We start from the raw sequence: 25446 nt of genomic DNA, 5'->3' as shown, positions 1-25446 counted from the left end.
TGGGGGGCTGCGGCAGGTGGGGGACACACGGGGGTCCCCGGGAGCCCACAAGGATCTGAGGTGACATCGGTGACGCCGAGGCCTTCCTGCCCAGAGCCTAGCTGGCAGGCGGGAGGGCAAAGGCGGCAGCACGGGGGGGCCGAGGGGAGCTGCAGCCTGGGGGGCTCCCCCGGGGGACACGTCCTCCCCCAGCCAGCCCGTCCCCATCCCCACGGGGCTCTGGCCCCCCCCAGTCACAGCCACACGCCGCTGCAAAAAGTCTCTGTATTGGCGAGCGCCGAGCGCGCTGGCATGGTACAAAAGCCCCAGGGGTGGCGGGAGGCAGGACCCCCATGGCCCCCTGAGCTGGGGGAGGGGGGGGGGGGGGGGCTGAGTCCCCCTGGTGCCCCCAGCAAGGAGGGAACCGATTCCTGAGATGAGTGGTGGCTTCGCGAGCCACCTCGGGGAGGGTGCCTGCCTCTGTCCCTTGGTGCCGTGACCCCCACAGACAGCGGCCGAGCCGGGACCCCCGGGGCCGACCCCGAGCTCCTTCCAGCAGCCCCCGGGGAGGCGGGGGGGGGGGGGCGTGCAGCCCCTTGCAATAAATAAATAAATAGGCCTGGGGGGGCCGGCGGTGCCCCCGGCTAGAGGTGGCTCTCCTCCTCCTCCAGCGCCCGGTTCAGTCCCGGGATGAACTTGAGCAGCCGCCGGCGGAAGCTGCTGTGCCGGCCCTTGCGGGGGGCAGCCGCCCCCTCCCCGGGGTCCCCGGCCCGGGCCCACAGCCGCCCCGCGGCCCCCGGCCCCCCGCCGCACTTAAGGCTGGTGCTGCGGGCCAGGGCCGGCCGGGGTCGTGGCAGGGGGGGCGCGGGACCCCCGCTGTCCCCATCCTTGTCCCCGTCCTTGTCCCCATCCAGCGAGTCGGTGGAGGCGAAGAGGCAGGTCTGGTAGAGGGAGTCGTCGCTGCCGCAGGCGCTGGCGCGGGGGGAGCTGCCGGGCAGCCCCCCCTCACCCTGCAGGCACCAGCGTATCGACTCCAGCGTATCGTAGATGCTGGGGTCCTTGGCCACCACGCCTGAGGGAGGACATGGGGGGGGTCAGGGGGGGCCAGGGAGTGCCCCACAGCCCCCCCCCCCGGCCCCCACTCACCCCGCACCAGCCGCTGCTCCTGCACCATCAGCGAGCGGTACTCCCCCCACTTCTCATAGAGCGTTTGCTGCAGGGAAGCAGAGGGGGGTGAGGACCCCGTGGGGGGGGTCCCCAGCCCCCCCTAACCCCCCCAGCCCCCCCCCCCCCCACCTTCAGGTACTGCAGCCGGGCCTCCAGCTCGGCCCTCCGGATGGATGTCCCATAGAGCGTGTCGAGCCTGTGGGGCAGCAGCCGTCAGTGTGGGGGCCGGGGCCCACCTGGGACCCCCCGCACTCCCCCAGCTCACCGGAGCATGTTGCCTGAGCTCTTGATGATCTCCACGATCTCGCGGTGCCGGACGCCCTCCATGTTCAGCCCATTCACCCCTGTGATCGTGTCCCCTACAGTGGCGGGGGGGGGACGACGGGCTCAGGGATGCCGGTCCCCGCTGCCGGGGCCCCCCTGGCCTCCCCAGCAATGCACTTACCGGCCTTGAGTCCCGCCGCCTCGGCTGGACTCCCGCCGTGCACCCGGCACACGAAGGTGAACATCTCCACGCTGTTCCTGTCCTGGTGGTGCAGCCCGTAGGTCTGAAACAAGGGGGGCCGGTGAGGGGCACGAGGACTCCCCGACCCCCAGTGTCTCCCCCAGGCAGCAGCCATGAGGTGGCAATTGCAGCATTTAATTGCTGCCGGGTGATGCAGGGCAGCACACCAGCCCTGGGCGGGGGGGGGGGGATCTCGCCCCGGTTGGCTGTGCCCCAGGTGGGGCCCCCCTGGCCGCCCCCGCCATCACGGCTGGGGGAGGCTTCGGTAACCAGGCAGCTCCGTCACAGCTAAAAATAAACCCTGGCTCAGAGACAATTTAAAAATACCCTCGATGCAAAGCAAGGTGCGGGCTGGAAGGGCAGGGAGCGTGGCGTGGCATGGCTCGGCACGGCACAGCTTGGCATAGCGTGGCACGGCACGGCACAGCTCGGCACGGAACCCACCTGGATCTCGAAGCCGAAGGTCTCCTCTGCCTTCTTCTCCAGCGTCACCACCCTCCTGTGGGACACGGGGATCAGGGACAAGGCAGAGCCCCTGGCACCCCCCAACCCCAACTCGCCCACCGAGACCTCGGGCACTTCTCTAATGAAACGCCGCTTCGGGGTTTGGGTTTTCTCTGTGCTGGGCAGGGTCGGGACCCCAGGGACAGGACTGGCCCCAAAACTGGCCTTGGCCAGAGCCCTACAGCCTGTCCTGTGGGTGCCAGGCAAGGTCCCTGTGGGGTCCGGGTCAGGGGCGGTGTCAGGGCCTCCCAGGGAGCTGTGACTCCATCGTTGCTCTCACCCACCCCAGGTTCCCCCATAAAATCACCCCCATTTCCAGCCCCCACGGGGTGTCCAGAGCGGATCAGTGTCCGGGGGGCCAAGCCCCAACCCGCTGGGACACCAACCCCAGCCCTGCTCCTGCATGCCCCCCCCCATCAGCAGAGCCCGGTCTCCCGTCCCTACCTGTGCTCCTCTGGGGACTGGCTCGGGGACGCCCACCTGAACCCCACGCCCTGCGGCAGAGGGAGAGCCATCAGCAGGGGACACCGTCCCGGGGCACATCCCCCTGCCACCCCCCTCCAGGGACAGCCGAAACGGGCTGTGCCATCAGGACCCCACCGAATCCCAGGGGAGCGTCGTGCCAAGCCGGCACCGAACCAGCACCCGGGTGCGCTCACCGCCCCCCCCAGCCAGCCGGGCATAACGAGGCTTTTATCGGTGCTCAAAGCCACCCTCACATCTGCTCCGCGCTCGCCCCACGCTTTGACGTCAGCCCGTGCCGCACCCCACCCCACGCCACGCTCCGGGGGGGGCCCGGGCACAGAGGGGCCCTGTTGTGGTCACAAAGTCGGGTTTTTTCATGCAAAATTCCCCCCCCCCCCGGCCCAGACAATGTCCCTGTTGTGGAGGGCGTGGAGGCGTGGGCGGGCGGAGGGACCGGCCGGGCACTGCAGGACCCTCGCCGCAGGGCAGGAGGTGACAGGGCTGTCCCCAAATGCCCCTCCGCGGCCGCTGGACTCTGGCAGCCCAGGCACAGTGTGGCTGATGTCACCGTGAGCTGTGCCTCGAGAGTGGCACGTGGCCCATCTTGGTGGTGGCCGGGTTCCACCGGCTCCCTCTGCTCTGTGCCACGCGGGTGTCACCAGCCCCGTGGCCGGCCATCCCGAATGCATCCGTGGGTGTTTAAGTGCAAAACCACCAGAATCGGGTGCGTTCACCATAGGGAAAGTTGCCGCCCGTCACATCGGGCCCCCACGTCACCCCAGTGATGGGAAGGTGACGCGGGACGCTCCAGCCCCCTTGGGGATGTCTCCAGCGGTGGCCTTGGCCAGCGAGTGGGAGCCAGGCTGCCGCACGTGACCCGGCCCACGCCAGCACGGCCGCGAGAGCCACTTCTGCTCCGGATGTCGGCTCCGCTCTCGCTTCCCCCCGACGCTCAGGAAGTGCCGCGGGGCCGGGGGGAGCATCAGGGCGGTGACAGCCCCAGCGCCGCCGGAGAGGGGCTTTCCCAGGGGCGCGGTGGCAGATGGTCCTGCATCCCACCAAACCAGACCCCGGGGTACCTTGTGCCCTGTCCCCCTGCCCTCCCTGCGGGGCAGTGCCTGGGGGCCATAGGGACAGGCCTGGCCCGGTGACATGGCCACGTACACTGGGGTGGGGGCCTGTCCCTGCACCCCGAAGGCTGCAGGGCAGGACGTGGGGAGGAACTGGGACAGGACGTGACACTTGGGGGGACAACACTGGAGCAAGAGGGGGACACTGGGAAGATGCTGGGGCAGGATGGGGCCGGGGTGGGGAGGTGCTGGGGCAGGAGAAGAGGCTGGAGGGGGTCACCGGGGCAGGACCGGGACACAGGGAGGGACACGAGGAGGACACCAGGGCAAGACAAGAGCCCAGGAGAAGACGCCGGGGCAGCCCTGCAGGGTGCAAGCACCGGTGGCCGCGCGGGACGGGGACACCCCGCATCCCCGGTCCCCCCCCCCCCAGCCCGTTGCCGGTCGCGGCGCCGGTTATCCCACCGGCCCCGGTGCACAAACCGGGGGCACCGGGGAGGCTCCCCCGCCCTCCCCGCGCCCGGGGCTGCCGGCAGCCCTACCTTGCGCACCCGGGGCAGGGTGCCGCCGGCGGCCGCCAGCGCCCGGTAGACGTCGGCGGGGCCGGGGCGCTCCGGGGCCGCCGCCGCCGCATCCTCCTCCTTCGGCCGGAGCCGCCGCAGCCGCCGCAGGGTCATGGCCGGGCCGCGCCGCCCCGCGCGCCGCTATATCAGCCCGCGGGGGGCGGGGCCAGCGCCCGGCACGCCCCCCCTCCGTGAAGAACACGCCCCTTTCTGCCTCTAACCACGCCCCGTTATGCGCTAAACCACGCCCAGTTGCGGGAAGCCCCGCCCCCGGCACCGCCCCAGCCGGGGCCCAGGTCCCGCGCAGGGACCCCGTGGGCTCCAGCGTGGGGGGGGGGGGGGGGGGGTGTCCCAGGGGTGATGCTGTGGGGCAGCAGGGACCGTGGGGACGGCGGGGGCCTGGGGGCGCAGGGCGGGGTGCCGCAGGGGACCAAGGAGGGGCTGCATCGGCCCGGAGATCATCTTGGGGACCATAACGGGAGAAACCGGAGGGGTTTCCCTGGCGCAGAAGCGATGCCGGGCTCCGCCGCTCCCCGGAGCCTGGCTCCAGCCAAGCACCCAAGCACCCACAGCTGTTTCACCCCACAGGACAACACCCCGCCGCCAGAGCCGCATTTAGGATTTAATTCAAGGCAGAAGCTGGAGGCAGGGGGCAGCCGGAGCCCCGGGCCGTGCTCCCAACGTGAGCGGACGGGAGGATTTAAACCGTTCCTGCAAGAGCTTTGCCCGTGCTGAGGACGGGGACACGGAGGACATAACAATTCCCAGAGGCAGACGCGGTGCCTGCTGCGGACACGGCACACGGCTCCGGGCAGCCCCTCACTGCACCGCACTGGGAGGTAGCAGGAATTTTCCAGCTGGAATTGAGGTGCTTGCCCAGATATTTATTTAAAATTTGCCAAAAAAATCAGCTTGTAACAATCCCGCTGGCGTTACACCCAAGCCACCCGCCCACAGGCTGTCCAGGGGTTACCAGGAGGCAAGCTTGCTCCCAGAGCTGAGCCGCTCCAGCTGGGAAGTGCTTGGGAAAGGACAGGATTGAGCCCACCACCCATCCCAGGGCACCAAACCATGACCCTTTATCAGGGAGTGAAAAAGAACGTCCCGTCCTGTTCCCAAAAATCGGGCAGCCCAGGTAATGACTTGGCCCCGTGGCCGAAGCCATCCCAGACCTGTTTTCCCAGCACATTTCCTGAAAGAGGAGTAAAGGCAATTTTTGCTTTAAAAAAAGGCGTACTCCCAAGTCACCCGCTGCCTCCATTTCCAGGACGGGGTTAGAGTTCCTCAGGGGCCGCGGCAGCGGCTGCAGACAAAGCTGGAAAGGGAGGAGGGGCGAGCCCAGATGGCGGCTCCCCCTCCCCACCAACGCCATCAGTCTGAGCCCACGGGGGACCCCAGGCCCCGGCGGATTTTCCCCTTGATCCGCTCACAACCTGCTCATTTATGGGAGGCTCTAATTAGGGAGAATTAGCGGGGGCCGTTTGCCCAGCACCGGTTGCCCTCCCAGCAAACAGGATTTCATAGGGATGCTGGGCAGCTTGGACTAAAATTTATCCTTCCTTGAAGCTGCGGGTCCGTGTGTGCGGAGACGCAGGGGGATGCTCTGGGGAGCCGCCTGCCGTACCCCCTCCTGCTTCCAGTTACCGTCCCCCAGAGAGGGAGACCCAATTTCAGCTGCTCAACCCCGTGTGGGTTGGAAATCCCCATCTGCCACATCCTCATCTCACCTCTGCTACGATCGAGGCATCTCCTGAGCACGCAGCGGATGATGGAAGCTGCATCTCCACTAATAAGGGGAATATTCAACATGAAGATTTGCTGAGCAGGATTCCCAGGGAGATAATTTTAGCTGTGGGTGAACAAGCCCCCCCCCCCCCAGGCACGTCTCTGGGGGCTGGGGGACTACAGGCTCTGCCAGTCTTCGCCGCTCAGTTCCTACCCCTCTACGCCGCAGCTAACCCTTCGCAGCAAACCGCGAGAGACTCCAACACCTCACGTGAATAAAACAAACTTTTAATAATGTACAGCAGAAATCGACAGCCTTGTTTTATATTAAACAAAAGATTTCCTATATTACATTGTATTTACATTTGCATACTGAAGAGGTAAAGTGTCTAAGTGGCTATTTTACAGTCCATTTCTAATAAAATATACAAAACCAAACAAATAAAAGGGGCAGATAAGTACCAAGAGATCTGTTCTGAAGCCAGCGTACCACCGATTAACCCTGCGCCACAGACGAGAAGCACAAGCTCCGTACCTCTGCCTCTCCCCAACACGATTTGCCCTCGAGTATCTGACGTCTCCCCTCCTCGTTTTGAGCTGCTGCGGCGTCGGCCTCTTGTCCTGAACTGCCTGTAGCGTTGCATTTTTTTTTTCCACAGCTGCTGCAGCCACCTCTGAGCCGGGCACGTTTGAGAGCGATTCCTATGTTTGCTACCAGTCAGCTAAGTAAGCACTGCACCTCCCTGGCACATGTTTGCATGAAAAGTGCTGTATAAATGCTACATAGTCAGCGTTCCCATCTCGGATCCTCCTCCGTTTTGACCATCTCGCGATGGCACCTCTCTACAAACAAGCTCTCTTCTGCAATCCTGCTTATAGGGGATACCCTGTCCTGCCCTCACCCCTTCTAACCTTATCCGGTCTGAAACCGCTCCGCTGTCTGCTGTTTGGTTTAGCGCTGAGGCAGATGCATGTGTGGCTACAGTTGGAGGGGTGGGTGAGTGAGTCAGTGCAAGTTACGTAGCTGATTTAGTGTCCTCGAGAAGCAGCCTGCACAGTTAACAGGGATGGGAGACGCGTACTCAGAAACGAGAGCCGGCAGTGCTCATGGAGGAGCGCGCGGCAGACATACCTACCGGCGTGATGGGCTTTCCTACGGCAGTTTATTTCACAGTCGCTAAGACCTCCTCCCCAACCCGCCGGGACGGGCCATCGCCAGGGTCCTGTTACAGCAGCTGAAGAGTCTTTAGGGTATCTGTGAAGAGCCCACCACCTCGGTTTCTAAATGCAGAAGGGTTTGGTTAAGGGACGTACGGTACTGGAGACACACGGTAACCTCTGGCTGAGATGCGAGTCAGAACAAATCGGAAAGGGAAGGGAAGCTGTACATTCACAAAGCGTACACTCCATACCGCTCCATGAACCAGCCCGAAGTCTGCCAGCCCTCCCACGACAGCTCTGCACCGCCCGACCGCTAAACTCCACGGGAGGATGCAAAATGGCTCCAAACACGATGCAAAAAAACCACACTCCTCACTTTACACAAAGTCACAGACAAGATAGGGAGTCTGGGGGAAGACGGACACACGGACAGATACACAGACAGCAAGAACAGAGCGTTTAAAAAAAAAAAAGTTAACCCCGGTGGCCGGAGCAGAGATGAAACCTCACCTTACAGAGCAGGCGCAAGGTTTGAGTAGAAACAGTTCCAGTGTAAATCGAGCTGTGTGCATTTGGTTTTTTTTTCTTTTTTTTTTGCAGTGATTTCTTTACAAACAAACAGGTCAAGAGGTAATAATTATAGATTGTTTTTCTTCTCTTATAAAGAATTAACAATATTAAAAAAAGTTAAAATCCAGACCCTCCCATAAAATAATAATAAAAAAAAATAATCAAAACCACTCCAGTTAAAAGTTATGGCTTCAGAGTTATACACCGTAGATACTGACCTAACCACCAAACAACCGGCACTTCCCAGACTGTCCTTAACGCTGCAGTCAGCACAACAGACTCAGTCCTCAGCTACTTCCATTTTTGCTAGGCCCAGCTGCAGACAACAGTCAAACCAACTCTACTTCACCCTGATTTGGCATTTAATCAAAAGAAAATTCATGCAGTTCCCCCCACCCCACAAGTTATACACAGCCACTTCCAGATTATGAGATATTTATATATGTATATTAAAAAAGATGGACGTTGGTTTCCAAACCCACACCCCGCTGTCAGATCCTGCCGAGTGCCTCTCGGGAGGTGCAGAGCACAGCCAGGCACCCGGCCCCCCACGGCTCAGGCCCTGAGAAGTCTGCCCCACGCTGCCGAGCACGCCTGCGAGGGTGCCTGGATGGTGGGCTCGGGAATCGCGTTCCTACGAGAACGGTCTCCTGCATTTCCCCGTGGCCTGGTCTCCTTCCAGCCAGGCGCAGTGCCTGCTCTCTCTCTGACATGCATCTCAGCTCCGTGGCATCTCCTCCCGCCCCAGGTCTCTCTTTCCACCCTACCAAGAATTACAAACCCGAGGGGCTCAAGACAAAAAGCCTGGATTCCAGGACTGAAGTCAGTTCCTCATTTGTTTTGTCTTAAAAAAGGGAGGGGGTGGCAGTGAGGCAACCTGATGGGAAGTTCCTGCAGCCGGCGTACGGACAGCAAGGCCACAGCACCCATCGGAGAGCTAAGGATCTGGTTTTAAGCAGCCTGTCCAAGCTAGACAATGCTCACTACTCAACAAGGAGAGCACCAGCGCGCACAGCTCAAAAAAAGGACACTCTAGATTTGCACATGCACAGAAAGCACGAACAGAGATGAGCCACCCTACGGGCAGACACTGCACGTCTACGGAAGGAGATGAACAGGCACAGGGGACACGCGCACCTCGCGCATGCATACACCATTGCGCACACTGACAGCCAGTCAGAGTTCTGTTTTCGACTTAGAATTTTTCAAGCTTAAGAAAAAGGAGGGAAATGGTTTCATGAAGCTGATAAACTGTTCAGGCTCAGCCTCTCAGAAGGGAGCACCATTTGTTTTGCAAATGCTTTTTCTGCATTAACGTGCCAGTCCCTGGAAAAATCCTCAGAGCACGGCAAGAAAACCTTCCCTTTCCCTTCCCACTCCCAGCACCTAGCACCCCGGCCTCAAACACTGCCAACGGGTGCACTGCGCGCACTGAACTTTACAGGGATTTCCATTAAAGAAACAAGAGTTACGATCATGGCTGAGATCCCTCAGGTTAAGTCCCTCTCGAGTCTTCACGCTGTCAGGAGGTGATCATAAAAGGTTTCTGATTGTTTCATACCCAAGCAGGGAAGAGAGCAATTCAATAGGCTCCGTCACCCCACCTAGCAGCCTGTAGGTCACGCTGCCTGGTTGGTAGCAGTAGATTGGGCAGAAACACGAGGTAGGCCTCCATCACACGTCTACTCTAGCATGGCAGCTTTTGTGCAGTTTCCTCCTGCTGGGGCTCAGAGCCTAGATTTTCACATCTTCCTGGACACTGAGCTGTGAGAGGGTTTTCTTAATGCGGAGGGCGGTGAGTCGAGCCGCTCCGTTGGCGTACCAGCACTCTCGCATCATCTTACCCATCACCCGTAGTGCCTAGGCAAGAAACAACGGCAGATGTCAGTGCTCTCCTCTTCCCTGACCCCAAGTCGGTCTCTGCCAGGCTGCCGCCGCCTGGTTGGCCGCTGATACAGCCTCCACTCCTCCTAAAACTGGAGCTCGTCTTACGGTACTTACTCTTTACTCACCTTACCGAGGAGGAAGGGGATGTGAAGATGAAAGTAGACCTTACCTCGTAGCTTTGCCACCAGTTCGGGATATTAGGCCGTAATTTCTGATCACATACGACCTTCCGCATCTCTTCAATAGAAGGGTCAGAGGGTACAAGGTCATAGTATGGAAGCTGATACTCTTCGTGGATACCTGAAAGGCAGAGAAGGGGAAATGCAGTTCCTGGGAGAACGGATCATCACCACGGTGCTCACTGAAGGCAGACTGATACTGGTTTATACTACATGACTCATTGCTGAGATGCGTCAACACTTTGCAGTTATTTAGAACAGAAATGAAGAATCTGGGATTTGAGTTTACAAAAAAAAATTCAGGGAAATAAAACGCAGCTGCCCAAACTGGAAGAGAGTCAGCGTGCTGCGATCAACACCTCCCAGCACAGAGGCAGGGTCATCGAATCTCGACTGAGCCGAGGGCAGAAGGACTGTCACACGCACCACGGTGCTGCACTCCTGCCTGCAGCTGGGTGTGCCAAGACACTCATTTATACTGATTCGGGGGAAGAAAGTCACCCACCAAATCGGCACCACCACTTCCTTAAAATCCACCCAAAGGAACATCAGCCATCAGAGCATTAACCCCCACTTCCCCACACGGGCCAGTCTTAACAGCAGTCGCGGGTCGCTTCTGTTAACTCCCTCGGTAGCAACACACACGGACATATCCTCCCACAGCCCTGTTCTCCAGGCTCCCCTCAAACCTCGCGAACACCTGATCAACAGAAACACCGAGGCTGGGAAACCCAGGAGCAAGCCAAGCCAATGGCACGAGCACATGAAGGGTATTACCTCCTGCGTTGCACCTTCGAGCAATCTCCCAGTAGACCAAGCCCAAGGCATAGATATCGGCACATTTAAATGAATCAAAATGCTTCATGTTAATGGTTTCATCCAAGACTTCAGGGGCCATGTATCTGCAGAACAGAAAAGGAACGGCATGTTAATTTTGAGAGAGGATTCTCCAGAAGATAGTAAATGGCAAGTTTTCCCACGCAGCGTTTCCCAGCAGACAAAACTGTGCTCTGCACAGCCTTAATCAGAACAGAACTGGGCCCCATGGTCTAACAGAGTGAACAAAAGAACTCAAAAATAGCAAGTTGGGAAAGGGATAAAAACGTTCAAAAGCACATCAGGCTCCGGACAGCAGGCCCCAAAAGGCATTGGAGAACGCCAAGCTTGTTGTCAAGTATTATACGAGCTCCCTGGTGCTGAGTTTACATAGCTGGCCTACACCTCTCAGCTTGACAGCACCTGGAGACGAAGGTACTGATGTCCCTTCAACAGCAATCCGGGCACAATGCTGACACTCTGCGAGACACTTGGAAATGCTTAAGACAGAGAATTTCACCAGCGCTCAACCAGCAGCTCAGGCATTTGCTAGTCACACTCCGATGCCTTCAACCACTGGCCGAGAACACCGTTCTCCTACCGTTTGGTTCCGACCCTTTGATTCGGCGCAATATCAATTGTATCCGTAACCGAATCATGCCGGACAGCCAGACCAAGGTCAGCGATGGCACACGTGCCATTCTTCTTCACCAAGATGTTCTTGGATTTCAAGTCTCTGTGAGCAATCCCAGGCTTTCCTAACAGAGCAAAATAAAAAGAAGCAGGGGTCAAGGTCTGGTGAAATCTGTTAGTCAAACTGGTGCAGAGGCAGTACCGGATTTCAGGGCGTTAGTTAAAACTCTCAGTGTTGCAACACATTTTCCTGTTTGGATACACTTCAGCTCTGGAGAACAGAGCAGTGCTGACAGCCCATGGTATGCAAAGGCTCCACTTACGCTTCCCAAGGCACTGCTGATGCAGTAGCATCCAGAGGCCTCAAGAGGGACATAAACTCCATCGTCCCAGTCATCAGACACGTTGATGCAGACGTAAGGAGTTTATAATTCTGCTGCTGCCTGCGCTAACATCCCACCCAACTAGCACCAATTTTAGGATGGGGGTGTGAAATGCTGATATAACTACCAGGAGCTAGCGCAAAGCTAACCCACTTTGCAGCCAGCCAAAGCAATCAGTCTATTTCTGGTGAATACTGACCAGATGAATCGGGGCCGACTCAGCCAGTGTTTTCTGTGCATCACATCAGTCCCCCTTGTCAATTCTGCTTTATTCTCCCCTCAAGAATTCCCAGCACCTTTTCACACTTGCTCTTACCCTGAGTACCCACAATCTCCATGTGCAGATGGGCCAGCCCGCTAGCAGCAGACAGGGCGAGCTTGATCATCCCCTCGATAGTCACTGTGTATCGATTAAGGTAGTCAAAGAGAGATCCGTGCTCATGGTAATCAGAGACAAGCCACAGCTGAGTCCATGTTCCATTATCTGCAGCAGGAAAGAGACCGTGCTCAGACAGATACAACGCAGGGACAGCACACGACCATCGAGCATGTCGCACCCTGTCTTTTTGGTACAGAGGAGAGCTGCTGGGTAAGGCTGCAGCTCAACAGCCAACCTGGGGGCAAATAAGGTGAAGAACTTTAAGGCAAAACACGACTTTGTAAGCTACAGCTGATGCACCACCGCGCCTCTCAGCAACAGCAGTAATTTTACCATCTTTTGGCGAGAAACATTCAAATACGTAGCTATTTGAAAAGCATGCTGACAGTTTTCTCTAACCATTTAATTGTAAATCCTAGCGAAGAAATGCAACTCCCAAGAGCAGCACACTGGTGAAGTCTCCGCTCTCAGGACTGAGGCACTTTTTACCTTTGTTATCTGCAGCAATAAATCCCAGGATGTTCTCATGTCGCAACATAACGGTTTGATATATTTCCGCTTCCCTAAACCAGGAACGCTCCTCACGTGAAGAGAAGATTTTTACAGCTACGTCACCTCCACGCCACCTGCCACGCCACACTTCCCCGAAGCGGCCTTTACCAATGATCTCCTGAAGGACAATTGTCCGAGCCACAGTCCGTTGGACAAAAAGCGGCAAACCTACGGACAAGAAATTGAAGGAACGAATGCCTGTTGCAGCAAAAGAAACTCCTGAAACCTCAGAGTGTGAAGTAGAGCATCACCAAACCTAGAAGGCTCTACATTTGATAACAACCAGCAGCCTAAGCAAGACCCAAACCAGCAAATGGTGGTAGCTCCTGCGTAGGACGTGCCATTTGGCTGCTTGGGCAGCATCTGCATATCACTTTGAAGTAGCTTGCAAACCGCCAGTGATTAGGCACAGAGCAGCTGGGGAACTTCTGCTCTATGGCAGATCAAAGCAACTTCAGCCTGAATATGCAAAGAGTGGAACTCGTTGAAGACGGACTCTGCTAAAAAGCAGTAAACCACCAGAACTTCTCTTAAGAAAGGAGTCCTAATGTAGCTGCCACCTCTTACGTAAGCTACAGAGCTCACCTGCTGAGAGTGCGTACAGAAGAGATCCCAAAACATTTTATATATAGCAGATGTGGTGCTAAAGGTTTATTCCCTGGTCAAATACCAGGTTGCTATATTCTCTGCCTCTGTGGATTATCCTATGGTTTCCATCTGCTGCAAAATTCTCTTTTTTTAACCTAACTGCTTTCATAGTTCAAAGTCATGAATAAAACAATGACTTCCCTATCTATTCTGGGGATGATTTCTTTTAAGTGCTACAGAAGTGAATGCTGTACATCGTCCACTTCAGAAGACCCAAGGATTCTTTGGGATGAAATGGGCTGCGCAAATGCAGTATTTGCACACTGCAGAATTTTCAGCTGCTGGGATCTTTCCCATTTTCCTGCCAGCTTTGATGCAGGTGACATCCTGCATCCTCCTTTGAAAGCCAACAACCCACAGGTTAGCAGCCAATGTCCGTTTCCAACCCAAATCCAGTTCCAGAGCTAAATTTGAAATAGACGTAGCCGTTTGAGTTATCCTCTTGCAGAAAAGGAGGAAAGCTACGCAAATCTATTTTTACACATCAGCAGTTACGGAGGAGTTGAACTATTGCTCTTACCTAACCTAAGCACTGAACACTGACACGGGGCCGAGGTTACAGCGCCTACTGCATGACAGAATTTAAAACACGCCCTCCACGTGACTCATGATGGGGCAACATGAACAGGCTGACGAGGCAACAGCCTCCCAGCCGTGCAAAGCTGTGGCAACCAGGAGCCCAGAACAGACTACTCCATTAAAATTACAAGTTCTCATTCGTCATTTCCAGTCATATCTTAATACCTGAGCCAGAGCCAGAGGTGGAGAGATCGTAGACTAGATCTTGCAAGGTCTTATCCTTTGACAGGCACATTTCACAAGAGGGGTCTTCCACGTCCAGCCGCTGACGATTGTGATAGACTCGTTGGTGGTGATGAAAAACAAAGACGACTATGATCATGACAACAAACACAAGGAAGACAGGTCCGGCAATCACTGCCACTAGCTCCACAGGACCCCAGCTCGACGGGGGTTCGTTATCTTTCAGGTGTCCTTGAGAGGAAAGGGAGGAGAAAACCAGACACTTTTAGAAAATTATCACTCCTTCATAAGTGTTCTTTAAGGACTTTCTTCTTGTGTTTTAATTATCCTCTCAGAGCCTGGACAATTTTAGCTTGCTGTTCCAGGATGGTAGAGGACACATCAAATAACAGCGTTAACATGGGACTGATCAAGTCATCAGGCAGGCAAACCACAGCTAAAACCCCCAAAAGAAGATGGTGCTTCAATCATGGGATCAGGGATTATTGGCACTTGCTATTTAAAAGAGGACGGGAGCCTGTTCTGGTCTGAATTTGCTAGAACAGCCTGCATTTTACCTTCCAGAGAAAAACCATCCAGTTTCTCCCTCTTTCCCCTTCTCCCTATAACAACCAGTGAAGACTGGTACCTGAAGTCAACAATTATTTGTCTTTTTCAGAACAAATAAGACTTCCCCACTGCACCCAAGGAAAATGGATACTGCAGTCTTCATACGACCCACTTTAGCTCAAAACGGAGAGTAACGAGGTATGAGGAAGTACTGCATGCCCTCTCTGTCCCAGGAATTAGAAAGAAGCAGACATTTCCCACACCCTCAAAGGCAGGGCTGCTTCCTCTTCGCCTATTCAGGATCCCTCCACCCCACACACTTTACTCTGAAGCTGCTGCCGGGTTTCCATACTCATGGCTCATCACTGAAAGGATCTCCAGTCCTAGAAGAAGGAAAGCCACTCTATCTGATAAAAATGCCAGAAAAGGGATCCGAGCCGTGCCCTCAGGCCACTGCAGGCACAGAGCATCATGCAGCAGAAGCTTATATTTAACTGCAGGTGAACATTGCTGCTGCTGCTTTCAGGAGCCTGTGAGAAAACCAGCAGCAGGGCTGATAAGGTGAGAGGAGCCTCATAATATGGAGCTACTGAGCGCAGTAAAACTGCAAAAAACTCCCAACTCTGGAAGCTTCTCCTACCCTAAAGTACAACCTCATCATCTGGTGACATTTTGTTGGCCACAGGAGAGTTCAAGCAACTTCACATTTTAATTTGAAGTAGTTTGTTATTATTTCCACTTTACAGATCAAGGAAATAAACACACAGCAACCTAAGGGAAGAAGTGAAAACAGGGTCGAGAACTCCTTATTCCCTATCCCAAACAGACAGCTTCTCTCCTCCCCACTTCAAACAGACAATTTATTTAGCTCTCTACTCACCACTGGGAACCATTAAGTCAATTTTGTTGCAAAAATCAGAGTAGCAGCAGTGAGTATTACGCAGATCTTCTGAACTCAGACAATAGAAGGGTTTCCCAGCAGGAATCAATTTTGCTTCAGGAATGCAGGTCCGAACGTGATGTTTAACACCATCCAGGTTGAAGACCGAGACCATGCACGCGCCGTCCGTTTCACACGTGGAGTTTGCTTGTTTGCAGTCGGAGCACAAACATGTCAAAGCTGCAGAAATCAAAACAAGACCACCTCCTTAAAACCCACCAGAGACCAAATGCTCAGACAAGAGAAAACTTTCTTCTTTAAATTTCCTATTTCAGAGGGAACGGGCCATTCTTAGGCTCAGGAATTAGACTTTAGGAACAGAACAAGTCACACTCAGTATTTCAGACCTGCAAAAACCCAACTGAAGCACAAAATACAACGTGGAAGCAGAGGAGCCTTTCCAGAAGATGACTGCCCAGGCAGCCCTTTTCCTGCCCCTGTTGCAACCACTAACAGAGATGACCCAAGTCATCCCTGCAAACTAGACTAGATTTTACCAAAATCCACTCCCAACCCAACCTAGGGTCAGAATTCAAATTGAAAACAACAATTACTCATACTGACAGACTCAATTTCACCTGAACTGCCTGTCCAGGCTTCCTCAGCTACGCCAAAGACGAGCTGCCCGTTACGGGTTAGTGAGGGACGACCGCCCCAGCTCGTGGGAGACAACAAGCAGTTGGCAGATGCCAAAACAAAACCAATTCAAACCGACTACACAAGCCAAGTGTGCTACACCCAACTAGATCAGTCACTTATTTAGTAACTGCTTTCCTGATCTGAGACACTACCTTGGGTCAAATACTCTCCTGGCTTTTTGCCTGCTCACCGTGAAGATTATTTGGGTAAAGAGCAAAGGAGAAACTCCAAGGCAGATTCCCACATTTTTCCGCCTCCCAGCTGTCATTGTGCTTTTCTCAAGCTGCCTGAAGAACTGTAAGCAAATCCCCAGGCATCGCCATCCTTGGGAACAAAGAGCGAATACAACAATGTCAAGAAGAAGGGTGGGGCTTGTTTAGCAGCACGCAGTATTTTCTTCAGCTTTCATCAGATCTTTCAGCCTCCCCGGAGGGATTCAGAAACATGTACTTACCCGCTGTAGAAATGGTCTTTCAGGTAGAGAAAGTTTGAAGAAGTGTTTTAAAAAGATACAAGTGCCACAGTTAACTCTCCCCAGTCCAATAGCTAAATCCTCTACGTCCGCTTGTACCCTCTCGGTCTAAAGACACAAACGAAAGTCACTGTCAACACTCGTGTGTGTCAGCCACCTTCCCGTGGGGCAAGGGAAATGCCGAGCCCTCAGTCACACCATCTCTGGCAACCAGCAGATTTAAGGAGCATCAGCATTCAAGTATATTCATGGCACTGGAAGAGCCTCTTGCTCCCAGCCAGCACACGGTCCAAAGCGCAGCGGAGAGTTATGCTGCTGGGGGCACGTCACCTTGAACTTAACGAAAAACAAGCAGGTCCTCATCAACTTCAGGGTTCGTTTAGGAAGAAGACACCCATTATGCCTTATCTCCAGTGTCCTAGGTAAATCGGTTAGGCTAATTGCATTACTATTCACTTAATTCTCTCTGGACACTGTGCTCTTCATTTCCTAGCTGTTATTGTGAGCTGCTTAACAGCTCAAAGGTGGGCTGCAGTATTTCAGACAGGCTAAATGCAGATGCTGGTGAGTTTTGAACCAACAGATTCAAAACTGCAGAAGCAGTAAAAAGCCAGTAAAACGCAGAAGAGCTGTTCAGTGAGACATCTTTAAAAAGCATCATGAGCAAATGTAGCTTATTACTATGTGCTTAGCACAGGCCAAGGAAAAGGGACATAGAATAGAAAATGGACAACCATTTCTCAGGGAAGACCCTGAGACTGAACCATATTGAGAAGGGTTGAGGGCACCGTACCCATCGATTATGCAGCTTTTAAGGGGAAACGTTATAATGAAAGAAAAAAAAAAACACTAATGTTCAGCTTGACAAACAGCTCCGAGTACACCGTTTTCCAGTGGTCATCAGAGCACAGAAAAGACAATTCTTCTGAAAAATGTGCACACTTGGGGGAACAAAGGTTGGTTATAATGGAGTTTTTATGAAAACATGAGAAAGGAAAGAGCAGCCAGGGCACATTCCTACCTTCAAGTATACTTAAAAGGAAATAGTGTTTTAAAGCATCTCCTTTATTACTTTATCAAAACTCAAGATACAAATTAAAAACATTTAAACAACACGTGTTTCATCATGGTCTTTTCAACTTGATTTAGATACAGCAAAACTGAACTCAGAAATGAGTCTAAGAGGAACAAAGGTCTCAAACCCAAGATTTAGGCTATGGCAGTTTCGCTTCCAGAAGCTCAGAAGTAAACAAAACACTTAAATGCACCAATAAAACTGGTTTTGTAAACTTCTTACTGAAGTATCTGGCCTGAAACTACGCATCCCTTTGAGAAGGAAAGCAGAGGAGCTGGTTGTATCCGCTCAGTTTCATTTGTAGAATTAAAAAAAAAAAAGAAATCAGTTTACCTGCAAGGTACGATACCAGAGCCCCAGTGCACAGGGACAGAGTAAGAAGATCCTTATCTGTTCCGTGCAGAAAGCAGTTGTTTCCTGCTAAGGAGGGGTATGCCCCACAGTGCACGGCCTCATTTCACCTCGCAGTGTTGTCAGCTGCTGTTCCCCCTTTGAGACAACTGCTCTTTTTTAAGAGCAATTCTTACAGTTAGCACCTCCAAAACCCCTACGGTAAGGAGGGCTGCATGAACAAAGAAAATTAAGCCTTCAGCACACGTATGTACTTCTGCTACACCTTTCATGAGCGACCCTGACAGGGCTTTCTAGCTATTCCAGTCCATAACCTCTGCGCTGCAGGTAGGCACTCAAATTTTAGGGAAGATGGTCAGATCCTTGGGTAGAAGCTGAAGTCCAGCTCCAGCCTCCCTCGTGCAGCCAGGAGTCGACTCTGTCTTTATTTTTATTACGAAAAAGCTACACAGCCATATCCTCCCTAAGCATCACCTACTGCCGGCTGCCAGCGCTGCAGCGAGAAGGGCCCCGCTCCTGCAGGCACCGGCCGTGCCAGGGAGGAAAGGCCTGTCTGCACCGGGGCTCGCCGGGAACTGGGGAGCTTCCGGCAGAGAGGAGAATTACAGGGCAACCCGCGCAGGTCCAGCATTTCAAGTTTGATTAACCAGAAGGGAAAATTCTTCTCATATCAGCAACACCAGAAGCCAGGAAAAAGCAACTGTTGTTTCCCCTTGGGTGGGGGTCAGAAAACGGACAGGTATGCAGAGCCCCCCCCGCCAGGCATCTCTCGGGTGCTCCTGAGAGCAGCCGGGGACGCCTGGGGCGAAGCAAATGGAGACAGGAGTGAATAAAAGCATTTTTCATGCCAACAGCATTCTTTTTATTTGGGAAGAAAAGCTCCTATTGAGCAAAACATATAATCTACTTAATAAACTGACTGGACTGAAGAAAATAGAAGGGGCAAAGGAAAACAAAAGAACAGTTCACACAGCCGGAGCGGCGAGTTCCCCTCTCGCAGAACGCCTGGGGATGAGTCTGCATGAAAGGTGCTACAGAAGTTGGCAGCAGAGTCTGCTCTATCTGCTCAGCACGCTCTTTCTGACATTCTGCTCAGAGACAAACCCAACCCTTTAAAGAAGCTGTTTAAACAAGCCTAACATTAAGCTGCAGATCCTCAGAATGAAAGCTTTGTTCTCACTCAAGAGATGGATCAGGTTGGTATTTACACTGAAGCAAACCCTCACTGCGATTTACTCCAAGGCAGAGCGCAGGTGGTCGTGACATCAATCGCAGGAGCGAGCCAGCCCGGTGCCGGTCCTCACCGCTCTTCCTAAAAACCGGAGCAGTCAGTCGGCACTGCCAAAAGCCAAACTCTCCTTGATCCTCGACTAACGCAGACCAGGGCTCAGCTACTGGGCCGGGTACTCCTTCAAGTGACCACCCTCAGCCCAAGAGGTGCTTCTGCTCTCCGCAAGGTACCCAGCGAGGGTCATGAGTTACAGGCGGCAGCAGGATTGTTCCCGGCAGGAACCGGGGTCACAGAGGTATTAGTATCCCTTTGCATTAACTACAGCAGAGAGGAAAACAAGAGAAGGCCCTCTTGTACCAAATTCCCCCATTAAAGGTGACGTGGATTTGCAAAGTCAATCCAAACAAACGGGGGGGTGTCCGTGGGTTAGAGCTCTAGGCTCCAGGGAGACTAAAATATTAAGCTCCAACAGCCAAAGAACATTGCTTTTTTTTTTCAGCAACTATCTAAGCTCGTTTCACACATATTTATTCTCACACAGGATTGCATGTGTCAAGATGTCTCTGCAGCTAGACAGGGGAAAGTTTCACAGCAAAATCTAATGTAATGGTGTTAACCACCTTTTGGAATACATTTTCCAAAATCTCCTGAAGCTGTGCTATGCAAGATGGCATTTTCTCAGGGCTAAACGCTACCTGATCAAGATGTATTAAGATAATTAACCTGAAGATGATCACTGGTAAAATTGCCAATAATCACCCACATATTTACCAGATAAACAGATTTTTGCAGAGATTGTAAGCTGCTGTTCTTTTTCAACAGTTTGAACCGAGGCTGGAAGAACGATGATTCCCCTGACTTCTGAGCCTTTATAAAGCTCTGGAACAGGAGCTGCAATTTATTATGTCTCTGTACAGCACCTAACTTAATGAGACCCAATCTGGTAGTGATGTTTTAATGCTGCAGCAGCATAATGTTAGCAAGAGAAATGGAAAACAATTGGGTTTGTACCTCTGCTGTTTCTTTAGATGCTATAATGAAGAGGGACATGTGTAAACATGCTTGGAAGAAAGAAATACCTTTCAGTGTTTCGCTATACGCTGTGCCGAAATAAATAAAGAATAACCTTTATCACAGAGTGTTTTGCCCAAGAGCAGGTTAGGAATAAAATCCATTCCCTTGCGGCAAGGGAGCAGAGGTCTGTTCCAGGAGTCCCTTTGTGCTCCTCGTTCAACCATACCACCCCAAGAACAGTGCTTCAAGAAAACAACCAGGGCTTCATTTTCAAAAGGCAGGGATGAGGACACTCAAAGCTATCTGATGAAGACTTTAAAAACAAAGATCCATTATATTCACCTTGATTCTTCTGCTGCCTGGCGTCAATAACTGGGATCCCTACATCCCTCTCTAGGATACTCCCCAAGTCCAAAATGCCCGCCTTGTATAGCACACCAGTATCTTTTCCAAGCCCCAGAGTCAGCTCACCTACACCCACGGTCTCCAAAATCAAGTGCAAGGCCAGTTCTGGATGCTCACACTGCCCCTGTTTCCTTACAAAGGAGCTGAAGAAATGAGTACAGATTTGCTCTTCTGTAGATACAGTACCACCACCTTGAATATCCTTCCTACATCTCACTGCCCCATCAACTTCTCCTCCTACTTTCAAAGATCTCAACATCTCTTTTGCTCCTTGCTGGTGCTTAAGAAATCTACTGACCCACTGCTGCTAAATGAAACAGAGTTAAAATTAGCTGCGAAGTACTACGAAAAAAACACTTTCACGCAAGTCATCCAGAAACTAAAAATTATACTAGGATATTTAAAGTTGGAAACAAGAGTTCCAACTTTTTCAAGCTGGCTGCAGTCCCCTGGCACAGGTTGAACCTGACATGAACACATCATGGCTGACTAGAAAACATATACTAAATGGAAAAAAAATAAAGGCAGGAAGAACGTGCTCTCACTTTTAAAGCGAAGAACTTTCTCTGCATCCACTCAAGTAACACAAAAGGAGAGCTTCTAAATGAATTTTAAAAAAGCGAATTGACAGGAGTCTCATCATTAATAGGTTAATTAGAAGAAGCCTTGACATTGCTGCTGCTGTTGCTCTTCAACTCAGAAAACAGACATATGGCTCCAAACTCCCTCTCCAGGCTCTGGTCTGACACCTATTTTGTGTTTTAACTTGCTAGGAAACCAGTTTAGGAGCCACCCATACCATACCAGTACTGTGGAAGAAAGTCCTGCAAACCAGCTGCATGGCAAGGCAGATGCACAGGTCATTATTGATGGCTTTCAAGACTTAAAACCGATGCTGTGTATTCTCAGGCAATTGGCACATGCTTTTTCAGAGTCTAAATAACAAGTTGTTTAATGTGTAGTCTACATTCCGACACCCAGCAGTCCACAGGTTACTTCCAAAAAGCCCACAGAAAGCAGCAAGCGCTAGAAAACCAAGCCTTTGTTGAGGGACTTTAACGTGCAGTGAAGTCCGCTTTCCTGATGAAAAAATAAATACATGGGTCCACAGTCAATGAGAAGGGAGGCTGGAAAGCCAGTGGCTTAAATAATGAGGACAAAAGAGGTCTCCCACCCCATACAACTGCTCACACTCAAGGGTCTGACTCTACAAGCTCAGCACCAGTGAACGTTTTATCCGTGTAATACCATCGCAGCTTTCTCCCTCGAGACGAGCAATTCCTTCTCGGTCTGCTCAGATAACCGTGCTGGCTGTGCGGTGGAGAACATATTTCCACTGGTCAACACCCAGTGAACTTTGCTTGCTGTTAACAGAATTGACGTTTTACTTCACTCCTTTCGCAATAGCGATTTCCGGAGCATCCACTACTGGCAGCGGACGGCGTACCCAGGGAAAAAAAAATCCGAGCTGTCTGGCCAAGGAGCTGAAGGAGTTCAAGAATGCTTGTTGGACACTGTTTTTAATTTCCAGTTAGAGAAGTCTTTCTTGGAAAGTTGTAGGATATAACTTATGGACCACGCGGAGTTTGCCTGATTTAACCGGGTAAGTATTTTAAGCAGGTGTTAATAATAAAATCTGCTGGCCCAAGATCGCTCCCCACAGTATTCTTTTGCTTTATTTCAAGCACGCAAACAAAGCCTACCTACAACCACCCTGTAACAATCGCTGCAGAGGCACCTTTTTTTTTTTTTCCTTTTCCTTTTTTTAAAGGAAGGAGTGTGGGGGGGTGTTTTCTACTCTGTTTACCAATGCACACAGAGGTTCACAGCTCCCAAGCACTGCAGAAATTCGGATGTTTTTCCAGCCTACCCTGAAACCAGCAGCTGTTAAGATCTCTTGTATAAAGCACAATAGTAAGGGCAGCCCTTGCTGGCTGAGGAGGCACACGGAGTGTGCATCATGGCTGCTCAAGCAGCAAACAATTCACAGGTTTAGGGTCCCTATTCCCTGCCATCCTGCTCCCAGCTCCGCAAACACGGCTCGCTCGCGCCCTTGAAGCCAGGCTGAGCTCACACCTTTTACTGGACAGCACGAACAAAAACGTACAGTGCATACTGAGCGGAAACAATAGCCAGCCATACAGAGCCCAATATCAAAGGCACTGATAGTCATCCGAGTTTCCAGGAGATACACGCAGTCAATTGGCCCTTTCCTGCTTATTTATTTATTTTTTTTTAAATAAACACCAGCTGTATACAAAATGTGAAGTGAAAGCCTGAGAGCAGACGTGCGCTGAGTCTCATTTGGTCCTGCTTTGCCATTTATCACAGAAAAGCTGAAACACCTTCTTAAGGCTGGATTTTACTTTAGGTTAAAACAAAGCCCAGACACTCTCCCCTAAAGCACATCTGCGTTACCAGATTCAACAGGACTTGCAAATACACCCCTAACCTACTGCCCTAGTGGGGTTTAAAGCCATTTTCTGCAGCTAACAAGTCCAGATCTGCACGCACAAAGTTATTACCTTCTGACAGTCGGTTGGTAATACATAACACGAACGGCGAGAGGATTGGGGAGGAGAAAAATGTTTCAGTGCGGTTCCTGTTGGAACAGGTACCTGCGTTACACAAGCAGCGATCGCCCCCGATAGCCACAGAGAGATGGACTGCGTGGCAAAGCCTCGGACGCTGGAGAGGCCATTGCCACCAGCCTGTCCTCTGTCCCTGCCAGGACGTGCTCTGAGATGCTTTGGGCCCATCCAGCTCTGGGGAAAAGGGCTAATCTCTTTAAAAGCACGGAACTGATAACCTCTTGCTCTTCCCCCAAGAAGCGGCAGCAGTTGCACCCCCCCCCAGATAAAGCAAAAGGATCGCCACAGAACAAACAACCGAAACAAAGAGTTTTCCCTCACTCATCTCCCTCTAAACAAATATTTACAGTTGTTACAATCCAGAGGCACAGGGTTTTAGAAAGGTTTCTTAAAAACAACAAAAACCAAACAACAAACCCACAGATTTGAAGAGCACACACTGCAATCTCTGGTGCATGGGGGGCTGCCGGAGCCCCCCCCTCGGCCAGGTCAATAGGCCGATGGGAAGAGGCCACAAACTCCCGAGGTCTGATCGAGGCTCAGCAGCAACATGGTGGCACTTTCCACGCCGGGGCTGATCTGCCCTCCCAGCGCCTGCCCCACGCCGAGCCCCTGCCTCCTGGGGCTGCGAAACACCGCCGGTGACCCACGCGTCCAGGACCCCAACGCACACAGACCCCCCCAGTTCTTCCTCACTCCGAGAAAAGCCCATAAATTTCTGGTTCCTTCGTTATCTCCAGAAGACAGGCTGGAAGACTCCCAGTTCTCTTCCCAGCCAAAGCCAAGGCGAGCGTGTGCCTCCTCGGAGCATCCCCTGGCACCGCAGGACTCCCCTGCTCTCCAGCCCCCACCCCCAATTGTTGCTGCCCCTCCAGACCCACAACTGTTCCCTCTGTGGAGGGTATGGCCCCCCCAAACAAGCTCAAGGGTCCCCTTCACACCACACACCCCGGCAAATGCCCCCCTGCGAGCCCCCCCGGCCAGGCTCGACCCCCGCCCCGGGGGCTCGGTGCTACCCAACACACCGGAGACCCAACCCTACACGAAGTCCTTGATGCCTCCAGAAACCCCCCCCACCTCCCAGGACCCCCCCACCCCACGGATCCCCCCCCCCCATTCCTTCTCCCCACCCTGAAACACCCGCCTCTGCCCCCCCCCCCAGGGCCGCCTGCCCACACCCCACCCCAAACCCCTCAGGGCCCTCCCCGTAGCCTAGAGGAAACCTCCATCCAGGCCCCCAAGCCCTCTCGCACCCCCTTTCCCCCCCCCCGACACCCCATAAAATCTCACCCCGGGCCTCAACCCCCCCCTCACCTGCCCCACAGCCCCCCCGGGCCGACCTCACCCCCGGGCCCGGGCTCGCCCCTGACACTCCCCCCCTCCCCCGCTCCTCTCAGCCCCCCGCATCGCCTCCCCCCTCGGTTCTCCTCATCGATCCCCGCTTCCCCTCACGATTCCTCCCCGGTTCCCCTCAGCGCCCCCCGCCTCCCCCCCGGTTCCCCTCACGGCGCCGGGCGGGGGCGGGGCGGCGCGCCGCCATGTTGTGCCCAGTGCGGGCCGGGCCGTCACTCACCGCGGGCCCCGCCGAGCGCCCCGGCCAGGAGCAGGGAGAGCAGGACGGCGGCGGCAGCGGGCAACGGCGGGGGTCGGCGGGCGCAGGGCGGCGGCGGCGGGGGGGCGGCCATGGCGAGCGCCGCGGCCTCGGTGCCGAGCGGCCGCCAGCGCCTGCGGGAGGGGCGAGCGCCGGCGCGCGGCCTGGGGGCGGGGCAAGCCTTAAAGGGGACGGCCCGCGCCGCGCGTCTTAAAGGGGAGGGTCCGCCAGGCGCGGGTCGGCCGACACGGAGCTGGAACTGGGGGGGGGAAAGAAGAAGTGTGCAATGGTGTGCGTGCGTGCAGGACTGGTGTGTGTGCAAGTGTGCAATGGTGTGCGTGTGTGCAGGACTGGTGTGTGTACAAGTGTGTAATGGTGTGCGTGCAGGATTTGTGTGTGTAGTGTGCAATGGTGTGCGTGTGTGCAGGATTGGTGTGTGTGCAATGGTATGCATGCATGCAGGATTTGTGTGTGTGCAAGTGTGCAATGGTGTGCGTGCAGGATTGGTGTGTGTGCAATGGTATGCATGCATGCAGGATTTGTGTGTGTGCAAGTGTGCAATGGTGTGCGTGTGTGCAGGATTGGTGTGTGTACAAGTGTGCAGTGGTGTGCGTGTGTGCAGGATTTGTGTGTGCAAGTG

At 53.8% G+C, this 25446-nt stretch overlaps 2 protein-coding genes across 4 annotated transcripts; both read right to left on the bottom strand.

Moving 5' to 3' along the window:
* Positions 1-592: 592 nt before the first annotated feature.
* On the bottom strand, positions 593-4367 carry LOC143171460 (general receptor for phosphoinositides 1-associated scaffold protein-like). Its single transcript, XM_076360444.1, has 8 exons — positions 4233-4367; positions 2600-2649; positions 2096-2150; positions 1592-1694; positions 1412-1505; positions 1276-1342; positions 1126-1192; positions 593-1051 (listed from the first exon to the last, which is right to left on the bottom strand). The coding sequence occupies exons 1-8, from the start codon at positions 4365-4367 to the stop codon at positions 624-626; spliced, it is 999 nt and encodes a 332-aa protein (XP_076216559.1). The 3' UTR covers positions 593-623.
* Positions 4368-6250: 1883 nt separating this feature from the next.
* On the bottom strand, positions 6251-24855 carry LOC143171321 (activin receptor type-1B). Of its 3 annotated transcripts, none has more exons than XM_076360243.1 (9): positions 24789-24855; positions 15378-15617; positions 13931-14179; positions 12476-12706; positions 11924-12091; positions 11193-11349; positions 10553-10677; positions 9766-9896; positions 6251-9569 (listed from the first exon to the last, which is right to left on the bottom strand). In XM_076360243.1, the coding sequence occupies exons 2-9, from the start codon at positions 15550-15552 to the stop codon at positions 9444-9446; spliced, it is 1362 nt and encodes a 453-aa protein (XP_076216358.1). In that variant the 5' UTR covers positions 15553-15617; positions 24789-24855; the 3' UTR covers positions 6251-9443. The 3 variants fall into 3 exon arrangements, with proteins under 3 accessions (XP_076216358.1, XP_076216357.1, XP_076216360.1); XM_076360242.1 differs by lacking the exon at positions 24789-24855 and adding an exon at positions 16267-16342; XM_076360245.1 differs by lacking the exon at positions 24789-24855 and adding an exon at positions 16229-16246.
* Positions 24856-25446: the final 591 nt, after the last annotated feature.

Source organism: Aptenodytes patagonicus, chromosome 27 (genome assembly GCF_965638725.1).
Source record: "Aptenodytes patagonicus chromosome 27, bAptPat1.pri.cur, whole genome shotgun sequence".
Taxonomy (NCBI): Eukaryota; Metazoa; Chordata; class Aves; order Sphenisciformes; family Spheniscidae; genus Aptenodytes; species Aptenodytes patagonicus.
The sequence above is the reverse complement of the archived record's forward strand: the minus strand, read 5'-3'. Positions and strand labels throughout refer to the sequence as shown.